This window comes from Salmo salar, chromosome ssa13, assembly GCF_905237065.1.
Source record: "Salmo salar chromosome ssa13, Ssal_v3.1, whole genome shotgun sequence".
NCBI lineage: Eukaryota > Metazoa > Chordata > Actinopteri > Salmoniformes > Salmonidae > Salmo > Salmo salar.
This window is the reverse complement of record NC_059454.1, coordinates 87,966,238-87,981,165: the sequence shown is the minus strand read 5'-3', so window position 1 is coordinate 87,981,165 and position 14,928 is coordinate 87,966,238. Positions and strand designations below refer to the sequence as shown.

The 14,928-nt window shown below is 42.0% G+C and overlaps 1 protein-coding gene across 3 annotated transcripts in view; it reads right to left on the bottom strand.

The window, feature by feature from the left end:
- Positions 1-14,928, bottom strand: part of LOC106568079 (seizure protein 6) — a 265,552-nt gene that overhangs the window by 29,810 nt on the left and 220,814 nt on the right. For all 3 annotated transcript variants that reach the window (XM_045692343.1, XM_045692342.1, XM_014138090.2), the window contains exons 7-10: positions 13,210-13,376; positions 12,823-13,017; positions 11,812-11,950; positions 228-424 (exon numbers count right to left, since the gene is read on the bottom strand). In XM_045692343.1, the coding sequence (XP_045548299.1) occupies positions 228-424; positions 11,812-11,950; positions 12,823-13,017; positions 13,210-13,376 (698 nt within the window). The remainder of the gene's footprint in view (positions 1-227; positions 425-11,811; positions 11,951-12,822; positions 13,018-13,209; positions 13,377-14,928) is intronic.

Genomic DNA, 14,928 nt, shown 5'->3' with positions numbered 1-14,928 from the left:
AGCAGCCTCTTTTTGGAGTCTCTCTTTTCAGCCAATGAAACTTTATTTAATTTTGTTGCCTGTGATAGTAAAAAAAAAAATACAACACTATTCTGTGTACTGTATGGACAATTTTGTTATAGGAGAATAGAGGTTTTATCTTTTATCTTCCAATAATTCTTCCATTAAAGTATTTCTCAGAAAACCGTGTGGAGGTACAATTAAACAGTATCTGAGTAATGTCTCACCAAAGAAGTGGACCACGAAGCCGTTGCCATAGCCGTAGATGTTGGTAGCAGGGTCCGACTGGAACTGGATGGTGACATCAGCCATGGAGGTGTAGAGCTTGAAGCGAGACCTGGTGCCACTGTACTGACCCAAGATGTTAGCTGTTAGGTCATCACCGTCGTAAAAGGTCAACAGGTCATTCTTACCCACATTGAGCCTGCAAGGAGAGGGAAAGGCAGGAGTTAGTCAACACATCGGAAAAAATCAGGGTCTAATTTATATCTGCATATACAGGAAAAAAAGAGTGACAGAGCACATATCACAGCAGAGGAATGCTTAATTTTCTCCAAAAAGTAACTCCTGAAAAATTATACCAATTCATTTTTCATGTTTCTATCAAAATACGACTGCAGAGAACTGTCAGGGAGGGTGAGAGACGTCTTGCAGGGAAATGTCAGAGCTTTGTGGGAAATCTAAATTCTGTTTACATTGGATGGATCTGATGTGAAATAAACACTAAATAATTCAGCATTAATTTGCCTCTGTTTGACTCCTCTCCACAGAGCTCTCTCTCTTCCATGAATATGTACTGGAAGATGTATTTGCTGAAGTGAAAGTATAATGGGAACTCACAATTCCTCATTGCCATTCACTCAGGGGGAACTGCATAGTTTACCCCCATGGGCAAATGAGATTGCTGAATAATGCCTATACTGGTTAACTGTTGAGTGGTATTGATAGATGGTAGGTAGAGGGAAAGAGGCAAAAACTGGAGAGGTCCTAGAAAGGGTCACGTGGTTGAGAGAATAAGATACATGAGTAACCTATTAATCAAAAGAAAAATAAAACCGCATCATAAGAAGAAAAGAAGTAAACAATGGAAGAAGGCCAAATGCTGAAGGAGGATGGACTCCATCTGAGCAGGTCATTGTATAGATAAATACTGTCATTATATCAATGTCAGGAATAGGTCCTGTTTTCCATCATCATTGCTGCAACGTATCTCCATGATGACACACACATAAAACCTGTCACAGCTTGACTTGGGGGCTCAGCTGCCTCGGCCTAACTTCTGAATTCATTAACCTTTCCAGAGGATTTTGACTCATTGCCCTCTCTCTTTCTGGAGCAAGAGCAAAGCTTGACCTTTATTCAAAGAAGAAAGAGGAGAAAGAATGGAAAAATAAGCAGTGAAAAACTCTAGTCCCCCATAGATGATTTCAGCAGAGAAAGCTCCAGTGTACAGTGTGCACCTTGGAGCAGGTGTCAGAATAGCTTTGCAGATGTCTGTGCGGCCCACGGAGGAGCCATGTTAATATTCACAGCCTATGTGTAGGAGATCACTTAAAGGACAAATCCACAGAAAACCACTCACTCCTATAATTTAAATAACACTAATATGTGAGAACACTTATGTATCATTTTGTTGTTATAAGGTTGGTAGCAACATTTGAATATCATTATGGAAATCTGTTGCAGCTCAAGTCGACTACAAAACCCACAATGCAATCTCTCTGTACAGATGCCATAGCTGTAATTTGTTCATCCTGTTGTTGGCGGAATTTTCCTGCCCTGAAAGTAAAGAAAACTTGTATTGTATTCAAGATTTAAAAAGGCTTTTAAAGTTTGTAATTTCCACTTTACATTTTCAGACTTGCCCTAACAAAAAATGTATCTACCCCTGTAAAAAATGTCAATCCACATAATCAATCAATCAAATGTATTTATAAAGCCCTTTTTACATCAGCCGATGTCACAAAGTGCTATACAGAAACCCAGCCTAAAACCCCAAACAGCAAGCAATGCAGATGTAGAAGCACGGTGGCTAGAAAAAACTCCATAGAAAGGCAGGAACCTAGGAAGAAACCTAGAGAGGAACCAGGCTCTGAGGGGTGGCTTGTACATGGCCAAGATGTTCAAACGTTCATAGATGACCAGCAGGGTCAAATAATAATAATAATAATCACAGTGGTTGTAGAGAGTCAGCAACTCATGAGTAAATGTCAGTTGGCTTTTCATAGCTGAGCATTCAGAGTTAGGTCCGGGACAAGGTAGCACGTTGGGAGAGTAGTTCATATTTCAATAGTCACAGGCAGAACAGTTGAAACTGGAGCAGCTGCACAACCAGGTGGACTGGGGACAGCAAGGAGTCATCAGGCCAGGTAGTCCTGAGGCATGGTCCCAGGGCTCAGGTCCTCTGGGATGGGAGGGAGAGGGAGAGAGAGAGAGAGAATTAGAGGGAGCATACTTAAATTCACACAGGATACCGAATAAGACAGTAGAAATACTCCAGATATAACAGACTGACCCTAGCCCCTCGACACAAACTATTGCAGCATAAAGAATTCACATTTCCTGTTGCTGTAGGATTAGTTTCCTGCTCTGTGAAACTGGCTCAAATTAAGTAAAGGGATCTGTATGGGCTGGCTGGCTATTAAGAAACGTTTTTCAACAGAATTGGCAGAATGAATACACCCCTGATCACGCATAAACACAGTTCACTTCCATACCAGCCACCTTGTGTTCCTTCTCGCATCTCCTCCTCTCAGCTCTTCCCTTCCATTGTGGACTTCAATGCACAACACATCAGCTGTATGTGACCAGGCAAAACAAAATAATTCCAAGCCAAACCGCCACACAGCCTACATCGTTGTGACCGTATTAGCTAAAGTAACATCATAGTCAGAAAAGATAATAGAAACCCGCCACAATCATGCAATAATGTTACAGTGTACAGTCAGTAAGCAGTTACACCGGTGGGCCCCGGTGGCAATAAATTAGTAAAGCTTACCTTGACTTGGAAGAGTTCCAATGTTGTGTTGGAAAGTCATAGCCAGCTAGCTAACAGCCCTCTGTTTGAGCAAGGTGTTTAGTAGGCTAAACTAGATAGCTGCATTTTCTCTCTTGCTTCTCCTTCATTTTGGAAGAAATTAATTTGTTAAACTGTACAACTACTGCCTTTCCTTCTTTGAGTCAAGTACTCACTACATGTTATGCACTGCTGTGCTAGCTAGCTGTAGCTTATGCTTTCAGTACTAGATACATTTTCTGATCGTTTGATTGGGTGGACAACGTCATTTCATGCTGCAAGAGCTCTGATAGGTTGGAGGACGTCCTACAAAAGTTGTCATAATTACTGTGCAAGTCTATGGAAGGGGGTGAGAACCATGAATCTCCTAGGTTTTGTATTGAAGTCAATGTACGCAGAGGAGGACGGGAAGCTAGCTGTCCTCCGGCTACACCATGGTGCTACCCTACATTTACATTTTAGTCATTTAGCAGATGCTCTTATCCAGAGCGACTTACAGTAGTGAATGCATACATTTCATTTTTCCCTTACTGGTCCCCCGTGGGAATCAAACCCACAACCCTGGCGTTGCAAACACCATGCTCTACCAACTGAGCCACACGGGAGTGCTGTTGAGGCTACTGTAGACCTTCTTTGCAAAATAGTGTGTTACAATCAATTATTTGGTGACCTGATTATATTTAGTGTAGTTTTATCTAAATACTTTAAGTGTTTAAAAATATATATTTTTATGAAATTCACTGAGGAGGATGGTCCTCCCTTCCTCCTCTGAGGAGCCTCCACTGGTGTAAAGGTGAGACTCACGAACACGTACATGTTGGTTGTTTTGCTCTAGGATGCCCACAGGCCTCACGAGACTCGTCTGAAGGTCCCCAGGTACCAGTTTAAAAAATGAATGTCAGTGTACAGTCTATTGGGACTGTTCAGTGCAAAAAATAAGGGGTAAAATTCATGTAAAAAAAACCCGATAATAATAATAAATGTTTCCTGATTATTCTTATATCTCTCAGATATAGGACAGACACTTCGGAACAAACTTCCTTTAGATTTTTGGGGGGGACTGTCTGTTGTTCCCCCCAAAGTTCTGCTTGCTTGAACGACAATAGCTCAGATACACATGAAAACATGAAATGAACCCGGGAAATCGATAGAACATCGCTCAGAGATGCACAAAAACAATATAACATTCAAAATGGGTGAATCTTTCCTTTAAGAGCGATAAAGGAGGGTGGCTCCGTTCTCCAGACAGCTATGGGTAAGAGCAATCTTCTTGTACCTTTTAATCACCCGTCTCCTGCATCCGCTACAATACCTGGATGCAGAATCAATTTCATTTACATGAGAGTGCACATTACTTTTTGAGGATGGGCACCCGTAGGACGTACTATCTCTACCTCTGCTCTCCTTCATAGCTCCTTGTAAGGTGAATACTAACACTTTACTGTGTGTGTGTGTGTGTGTGTGTGTGTGTGTGTGTGTGTGTGTGTGTGTGTGTGTGTGTGTGTGTGTACACGTACATCTGTCTGTGAGTGTCTCTGTGTTGATGGATTGTGGCAGACCATTTCAATACATTACTTAAGCTCTTATTAAACGGGGCGATGCCCACAGGGCATCTTAGCAAGGAGGTAGGCCACCGTGTGCCTACCCAGTCTGCCTGCGGACAGATTTGGGCTTAACTAACTCGCCTTCAACTCCAGAATACAAATCAGGGATGGCAAAGACGGAGATCCAAACAAGGTGAAGCCTGACAAAGTACTCCCTCTAGTCTGCAGGATAGGCACAAAATCAAATTAGATCTCCATTTTACCACTTAAACCCTGGGTCGAGGCACTCCAACAGCAAACGCCTGTAGGATGGATGGGAATGAGAGGTTATGGAATTGACAGGTTTGACATGGATCGGCTGCCTTATTAAGCCAGTGTTTAAGTCCACTGATCCAAATGATCATGGGCAAACAACAACAAGCACCAGCATGAAGACCAATAACGCTACACATGCACCTTGAAATAGTACTTTATGGTGTTATTTGCCTATGCCTATGTATGTAAAAGGCATTGGACCAGAAGCTGACAGACCCTTTATTGCCCTGTCAGATACACAAGCAAAGGTAGATTCACGAGGACGGACAGCGACAGAGTGATGGGATGTGATGCTGTGTCAAAAACAACGAATGAGCCTCGGGCAAATGTGGAGTAAGCCTGTGGGAAGCTCTGTTGCCGCACCTCCCCAGAAATGTTGGAAATGCCCCCCCGCCCCCCCCCCCCCCACACACACACACACACTTTTGTTGCTTTCACACAAGTGTACAGGTACTTGAGATTGAGATTGCTCTCAGGGATCCAGCTGCTGTAAAAGCAGTTTCTCTGCAGAAATAGAAGCATGCAAAACAGCTGGTCAGAATGAAGAGCATTGTGTAGTATCTTCATTTCCCTGTCTCCATGAGAGGAAAAAAGCTTGAGGCAGGCAGAAGCTGAGGAAGAAAGTAATTACTAACACCTCAATCTCAGAGGTGTTGGACAGCTCAAATTTAACTTGGATTGGAATACTAGCATGCTGCCATGAAACATCCAGTGAATGTAGGAATTCTCTAGAAGTGTATCTGTGGACCCATGGAGCAGCTCTCTCAGTGGATGTGTCCAGTCATGAGAGACTGTGGAAGGCTGTGTGCTTCCCTGGTCCAGTGGCATGCTGGCTCTGGTCGGCTGGGCTGAGAGGGTGGGACACTTTCTAATCAGAGAACCACCACGCACCCGTTCCATTGTTTGAATTCCTCTCCTAGATTTAATGTAAAAACAGTCATGGCTGACAGAGCCTTCCTGGCTGTTCCAGACACAGGGAACACCTCTGAAATGGTAATTAAACACAGCTCTTCCCTCTCAACCTCGGCTTTATCTGGACTTCAGTTATTTTTAAACAATTAAATGGAATGAGGTTTTCCCGTTCGTTTAGCTTTCTCTTTTTAATTAGAAAGTTAAATATTGGTTTTTAAAGGCCAGGGCTTTGGTGCCTGGGCCAGGCAGCGTATGAAAAATGACTTATTAATGACAATCCTGCCAAATCCCTGTGCCCCCGGGGGCATCACTCACACCACGCTGCCCTGCGTACAGGCACCCTGGCAGCTGGAGAGGAAGAAGAGAGGGAAGAGCGGCAGGGAGGAGACATTCCAAAGTACAGAGGACCACCATCAGTCTAGATCTCTCTCTTTATGATGACTATAACCTATAGCACTGACAGTTGCAAAACAGATGCATGAGCCAGTTATCATAGTCAGTAACTCACATGCAATTCCCAGAGCCTCCACTAGAGGGTTTATTTAGACATAGTGACCAATACAGTGTAAAATATTTGGATGAGATTTTACATTTTTAATGACTCATTCTCAAAATAATTGTAAATAATTACAGTACTATGGAAATATTCTAAGATCCCTTTGTAGGTTTAAAATTACTTATATGTTATTAAATATTCAATAAAATACCTTTTCCACAATGCATCAAACGCTATAGAATGGAAGGGATCAATCTAGTCTCTTGACCAAAAAAAAAAAAATCTGGATATGTGGAATGGTATCGGTATTCTTTGCAGTAATATGTGGCAAATGCTTTAATTTTCCCTTTCCTTTAATTCAAATTCTGCTTTCTGTGGGGTGTTTCCATTTCAAATTCTGCTTTCCGTGGGGTGTTTCCAATTCAAATTCTGCTATCCATGCTGTGTATCCAATTCAAATTCTGCTTTCAATTCATGGTTGAATTGACGTATATTCTGAAATTCCCGAATTGACCCTGGTAGCTAGCTACAGTATGTATGGAGTTTGTTATTGGTGAAACGACACTTCCATCTTTACCTGGCCTCTACCGTAGACATGCCATCCTGTACCCGGCGGTGTGACTCACAGGCAGGTGTGCATGACTGCCACCTGTGCTGCTGCCCGCCTGTCCATGCCCCAAGTGTGCTGTTTTAATGAGCAGTGAGCCAGCCCTCCTAGTTTGTCCTAAATTAATTAATCAGTCCTCATTATGCACACTGTTCCTCAGTAATTGCAAGCACAGGCACAGTGATGAATGATAATAGAGGAGAGAAAGGATTCTCATTAACGGGGAAAAGTGTGTGCCCACCCTTATAATGAACCCACTCCCACCCATCAGAGGTCTTTCCCTTCCTGCCTCTCACACATACACAGGTACCCACACTCACTTACACACACACCTCTCTCTCGCTCTTTCTCGCTCTGGGACAGTGAGCACACTGGGGACTCCCCACCCGAGACAAGACCAGCGGACTCATTTCAGATAAATGGCCACCAGTGTGACGGTGGGGTGTTGCAGGGTCAGGAAAGAAGTGGGTTTCTGCCATTTATGCCCGACCAGTTTGGAGCTTAGCTGGAGTTGGGTAGAGCAGGATCAATTTAATGGAAGCTTATGTGGCTAAGAATGATACCGAAATTCAAGGACCAGGGAACTTAGTAAACTCTAAAGATTTTTACAGCCTTATACAAATTAGTGAATTTTCTTAATGCTAAAATAAAATAAAAAGTAAGATATTGTATTGTCACATACACCAGATAGGTGCAGTGAAAAGGGTTGTTTTTACAGGGTCCGCCATAAACAGTATCTTAGCTATACTAATGTTTTCAGATGCATCAGTTGCTATTGTACTGATTGAGATGCTCTCGAGCAACATGAACCCTAACCAAAGTATCTGAAATGTTATTTAAACCCCAAGACAATCAAATAAACCCCACTTGGCTTTATTTTCACCCCTTACTAGCTCTGACTTTGCTGATATCTACTTTATTGAGGAACAATGTACTTACTATGACTATGATATGTGGTTGTCCCACATCTTAAGATGAATGCACTAACTAAGTCGCTCTGGATAAGAGCTCCTGCTAAATGACTAAAATGTAAAATGTGTATGATTAGGGATGTGTGTCACTGGCACACCTTGACGCTATCATTCCCTTCCATCTGTGGCTCTCATTTGATGTGCCTCACTTATAATGATCCATATGCCAGTGGACAAATCAGAGAGTTTGGGTCCTGTGAGGGGCTGTATGGGGGGTGGGGGTGGGTGTCACCCCCATAGAATTAGGAATTAGAATACTAGAATGGCCATGAACCTTATGATGAGATAAAGGTCAGCCATTTTGGTCAGGGAGTTGGTCAAATGGTTTGCCAGTGCTGTGATAAGATATTGTGTAAAATAATTAATTTAATTAATGTATCTGCAGTGTGTTTTTTAGGTAGCTAGCTAGACAGTTTTAGAGGAATGGTTCCATACATTTTCAAATATACTGCCAATATTCCAACATTCCATTCAAACGATGCAGTGAATCCACAGCCATACACTGGCTGAAATCAGTAGGTGATAGGACTTAGACAAGTTGTAAATGCAACAATACTAATATTGTATCATATAATAGCACTCACCTTTTTTTGTCTTTCTACACTTACAATCTCTTTACATATATTTCAGTATTTATACAGAAAAATTGTATAAAACCCATGTAAACGGTATTCATGATTATATGGCAATATTTTAGGTTGACAATCATTTTATTACACAATTTCTGATATATCACATGCCTTTGTTTTATTTTCCTGTGTAAGTAAAATCAGGATTATGCCTCTACTGCCATTTATTCCAATTAGATGGTTTGGATTTCTCCCTGACCAATATGGCTGCCATTTTTACCCCATTCTGGAACTTAGAGGGTTTATGGCATCTCCCCTCTAGTAATTTAATAGGATCTTTGCACATTTGTCTCTCTGCCCCATGGCAATATGTGTAGAAACACAAGAAAATTGCTTTAAAACAGCAAACTTTTCTCTAAGTCTCATGGCAAAATGTGTAGAATAGCATGAGATTAGCTATAAAACTGCACATTTTTCTCTTTGCCCCATGTGTAGAATTGTAGGAAGTTAGCGGTTTCGGGTTGGGGGGAGGGACCTCTGCGGTGCACCACTGTGTGAGCTTCACTCTGCCCAGCAGGGAGAATGCTGGGAAAGACTGACCATGAGAGGAGGAGGCCAAGGTCCCTTCCATCTGTTTCTCCTCTCTATCAGTCTCTCTCTCGCTCTCCATCTCCTTGATGGCTGCTGAGCTGTGAGGAAACTTAAAGGACCAGTGCTCTTTTCACTAATTTTCTACAACTTTCAAGACAATTCTCACTCACTACATAAGAATATAAGCAATGTACATGCTGATGAAAAGTAGCAGATAATGATGGTATGTCTGCCAGCCTACATGTTGTAGCATCTCAGACGTTATTACGTCAACAGTTTAATCAGACAGCATTGGCAGTGACATCTATTACCCTAATGAAATAACATAATGATGGAACAATGGATTGGCAGATGATAACAAATGAGCAGATATTAATCATGACAGCAAATGACTGTATGTCTGCATGACTAATGTACTGACAGCAGGCAAGCAGACACTGCAGCAGCCCTTCAATCAATGGTAGTGAGAGGAAGTGTGAGAAGATAGATTCTGCTAATTTTCTCACTGTTGAAACATTTGATCTCAATACAGTTTTCTGTTTCCAAAAATAAAATATGTTATGGACAGAGTGGACTAAGTTTAGTTGACTTTACCCTTTGCCAAAGTTAAAAAAAAATGTGTTGTTTAGAAGGAGTGCAAAGGCGAATTGAGTAGGCGTTCCCTAATGGAAATATGCAGATGATGCTAGAACGGGCCAATAGGATCTGGCTAGCTGGTGCTTTGCTCTGCCCACCTCCTTGCTTGTTCTGCCCACTATGACTAATTTAGTCCTATTGGAAACGACAGGCTCTGGTCTATCTTGGTTTAGTTATACAAATATTTGATTTAGTATTCCTGCATGCTTAATGTCCCCCCATGATAGTGTATACTATGGTAGGAGATTGAATACTATAGTATTCTCTGTAGTGTTTTTTTTTGGGACTTTTGAGGACTGAAGTCTACAAAAACACTAAAGTGAATACCGTATTATTTACTGTAGTATACTGTACAAATTACTGTTGTTTTTTGCAGACTAGAATATTTCTGTATTTAATTTGGTGTTTTTGCGGAATGTAGTATAATGTAGCATTTACTGTAGTGTTTTTGCAGACTGTAGTACGCTGTCATATTTACTGTAGTGTTTTTAGCGACATTACTGTGGTATTTACTAAAGTGTTTTTGTTTAGTATCTTTGGCATAGAAGTGAGGGGGATTCTCCTTGAGGAAACCTAATGGTGAAATGCTGAAAGTGCACATTCTCCATAACCTATAGACAGGTCTGGAATAACTTCTACTCTCTTCAATAACCTGTAGGAAACACAATTTATGATTTATACTTTGCATGTAGGTTTCTTACTTATGGGTGGCACAAATTGTGATATGGGGGAGGGGAATGGGCAGGATAAATGCAAATGCAATACTGGAGTATTTTTTTAATCTTGTTTTTGTGGACTGTAGTGTTTTTGCGGATATTTCTGTAGTATTTACTACAGTTTGTTGTTGATAATACTGTAGTATTTACTAAAGTATTCTAGAGTATGCAAAATACACATGATCGAGGGATGCTATAGTGTGTAGTATAGTATTCTACAGTATACTACAGATTACTACAGAATTCTATAGTAAGTACTGTGGTATTCTAATATAAACTGTAGCTTTCTATAGTAAACTGTAGTATTTTTATTTAAACATTTTTATATTTAACCTTTATTTAACTAGGCAAGGCAGTTAAGAACAAATTCTTATTTACAATGACGGCCTACCCCGGCCAAACCCTAATGACGCTGGGCCAATTGTGCGCAGCCCAATGGGACTCCCAGTCACGGTCGGTTGTGATAGAGCCTGGAATCGAAACCAGGGTCTGTAGTGTCGTCTCTATCACTGAGATGCAGTGTCTTAGACCTTTCCTCAATGCTCCTGTGCTACTGCTTCAGGCAAAAACATGATTCACATATGATGAGAAGAAATATGTACCTTATACAATCTCATGGGAGTTAAGCTGCTATATTCTCTGTGGACAGCATGCAGCTAGCGTATGAAACCCATATGAACTTGTTTGACTGCCAAAGAGTAAACATTACATATGCATGTGCACACACGCACACAGTGTGAAACTTTGTGAAACTTTAAAGAGACTTCACTCAGGAAGATAAGGGAGGCAGGCAGGCTCTCTGATCATGTCCAACTAAACTGGTCCATTCTCTTGGCAGAGTGCTCTGAAGAGACAGCAGAGGATCAGCAGAGCACAAAAAAACTATTGGAGGGGCCGAGGCCTACTGAAAGTGCTGCAGGAGTGTTTGTGTGTGTTTAAGTGGTGAATTAACGTTGTTGAGAGAGCTGGATAAGTGGCTCGGAGTGGTCTCACTGCCAGAGCATATTTTGAAAGCCAACTCTGAGACACACACCAGGGAAAGGGAGAGCATGGAGGCTTACTGGCTAATCTGGTCAGAGTGTGCTGGAAGCTGTGCTGAATATTCAATGGACTGGATGAAAACATAGATTTAATTTCTGACTACAACATCAGTAGCAATGCTTTCCCTTTAGGATAGTTCTACATTCTGAGATTTTGCCTCCTGAACTTGCAGTATTCTTTTGCCTATGTTTGAGAGTGTGTATGTGCAAGGGTATGTGAGTGTTTGTGTATGTAGTGAAAATGCCTCTTACCCTATGCAGCATGACTTGAAATAGATCTATCTACTCTTTAAAATGTTAATGAAGAAGAAAAGCAGGCTATGACCTTAAATGATATGAGGTTGATTTGAACTTTAGTGTGACCTCTGCTGCTATTGAAGCAGAGAGCTGGCACTTACACTTGGATGTCTAGCATGATCCTCTTGTCCTCTTCCACGTGGATGCCCCAGATGCAGTCCTGGCCCTTGTCGTAGGCCTCTGGCCAGTTTGGAGAGAGAACCACCCCGGCTGAATCTGTGATCTCACCACTACACACAGCTGGGACACACACATAAGCACAGTCAAGTCCAAATACTGAGAAACACATTAATACATGGCCAACACTCCCAAAAAGTAAACAAAGACAAACACCTACATACAAACGGACACAGTGTACGCCCAGTACTCACAGTATAGCCATCTTCAAATAGGAAAAACAAGTGATCAGTGATTGAAAATCTTAACTGTCAGTGCCAGCTGAGCTGATGATATTTTAATAATCTCTGGTTTTGATGTTGGTCTGGGGACTGTGGAACATCTTTTAAAAGCCATGTGAATTCACAGGGGTAAAGAAAAGACGGTCGTGAAAGAGTATCACTGCTGAACAGTATACCATTCATAATGACTTTCCACGCTCCTTGAGGGAGCCTAAGAGTGTTGGGCTAGAACTGTTACAAACTGCTAACGCTGAAAAATACAGTTCTCTAGCCCTGAACAGCAGAAATTAAATCCTTTCATTTCTACCTTTGCCGAAGAGCTATAAAATCATGGGTAGTGTGGTGTGGGACAGCGCCAGGGAAAAGTGGATAAAACAAGGGTTAGAGGTCAGTGTGTGTCTGTGGGGGAGAGAGAGGTATCCCTAGGTCTTTGTGGCTGGGGTTCCTAGATCGTACTCCAGTTGCTGATAAAGAGGGAGAGAGAGAGGGACAAGGATGGTGAACGAGAGAGATAAGCAGGGAGAGAATGAATAAAACTGGGCTTTGGCTTCTAAAGCTGTGCACTGGCCCCTAACTCAGGTCTTGGGAGACTGGGGTAGCTGGGTTTATTGTGGCTGGGGTTCCTAGATTGTACTCAATTTGCTGATAGAGAATTAGCCAAACTTGAGCTGATGAAATCCTGTGGACTGGGTTTGTAATGGAATGAGGACTCACCCCTGCAGGCTGGCTCTGTCTCGTTCCACTGGGGGTTTTCTGCATCCACACACTCGATGATGACTGAGCCCTGCTCCAGAGTGTAGCCCGGGTCACAGGCAAACTCCACCACTGCACCCACACCGCAAGCCGTGTTACTGCTGGTGAAGTTGCCATATTTCACAAAGGGCCCATAGCATGTGCCCTTCGCAAAAGCTGCGGGATACAAATCCCACAGGTGGATTCTTTGTTATATTAAGTCAACATCAACCCTCAATTTCACCTTCCTTAGGAAAAGGTAAAGACATATCAGTGTTGATTCTTTGAAGCATGTTTTCTAGTATAATTCTATTAAGTTAATGTAATCAACACACACATGAGACACACTCACACGCATTGCATCAGTACCTTCATATCTGATGGCTGCTCCCGTGGAAGTGACAGTCCCGTCTGTGGTGAACTCTACAAAGAGGTGACGTCCTGTGCTCACCACGCCCTCATTGGGCAGGTACTCCACCTCATAGGAGTCATACACCAGAGGGGAGTCAATGTTGTTCCCATTCTTTATTAGGAGTCTAAAAAAACAGTCAAAAACATTGCATAATAAAAAGGGAGAAAGGAAAATGGGACACATTGACTTGTCATTGATGACTAAGAGAAACATCAAAAGGGAGTGGTGAGTGGTTCTTAAGTGGCGCTCAGTGTTTCATCATTGGCTGTAATAAACCTGTGATAACATTCTCATCAACTCAGCAGCCAGCGGCTTCATTAAATGTCCATTTGTTACATAGCCTTGAGACAGTAGTTATGGTACAAAAATGTAATTAAATCTCGGCTCCCCACGTCTGACTGGCCTGTGTTGTCCCTCAATTAATTTGCATGAGTGAATACAGTCAATGATTTGAAATGACATAAAGCTGTATCAATTCCATCCAAATCACTCACATATGGGATTTAGTCACCTAGGCTAAGCAAACATGTCCTTGAGCAATATATGGAGTAAAGTTAGGCGTTGTTACCCAGTGTTGCATCACGTTCTGACAACTGGATGTAAAACCTGTCATACAGTGCCTTGCAAAAGTATTCACCCCGCTTGGCGTTTTTTTCCTATTTTTTTGCATTACAACCTGTAATTTAAATGGATTTTATTTAGATTTCATGTAATGGACATACACAAAATAGTCCAAATTGGTGAAGTGAAATGGAAAAAAACAACTTGATTAAAAAAAGTATAAAAAAATAAAAAACGGAAAAGTGGTGTGTGCATATGTATTCACCCCCTTTGCTATGAAGCCTCTAAATAAGATCTGGTGGAACCAATTACCTTCAGAAGTCACAAAATTAGTTAAGTAAAGTCCACTTGTGTGCAATCTAAGTGTCACATGATCTGTCACATGATCTCAGTATATATACACCTGTTCTGAAAGGCCCCAGAGTCTGCAACACCACTAAGCAAGGGGCACCACCAAGCAAGCGCCACCATGAAGACAAAGGAGCTCTCCAAACAGGTCAGGGACTAAGTTGTGGAGAAGTACAGATCAGGGTTGGGTTATAAAAAATATCAGAAACTTTGAACATCCCATTGACCACCATTAAATCCATTATTAAAAAATTGAAAGAATATGGCACCACAACAAACCTGCCAAGGGAAGGTCGCCCACCAAAACTCACGGACCAGGCAAGGAGGGCATTAATCAGAGAGGCAAGAAAGAGACCAAAGATAACCCTGAATGAGCTGCAAAGCTCCACAGCGAAGATTGGAGTATCTGTCCATAGGACCACTTTAAGCTGTACACTCCACAGAGCTGGACTTTACGGAAGAGTGGCCAGATAAAAGGCATGTGGGAGACTCCCCAAACATATGGAAGAAGGTACTCTGGTCAGATGAGACTAAAATTGAGCTTTTTGGCCATCAAGAAAAACACTATGTCTGGCACAAAACCCAACACCTCTCATCCCCCTGAGAACACCATCCCCACAGTAAAGAATGGTGGTGGCAGCATCATGCTGTGGGGATGTTTTTCATCGGCAGGGACTGGGAAACTGGTCAGAATTGAAGGAATAATGAATGGTGCTAAATACAGGGACATTCTTGAGGGAAACCTGTTTCAGTCTCCCAGAGATTTG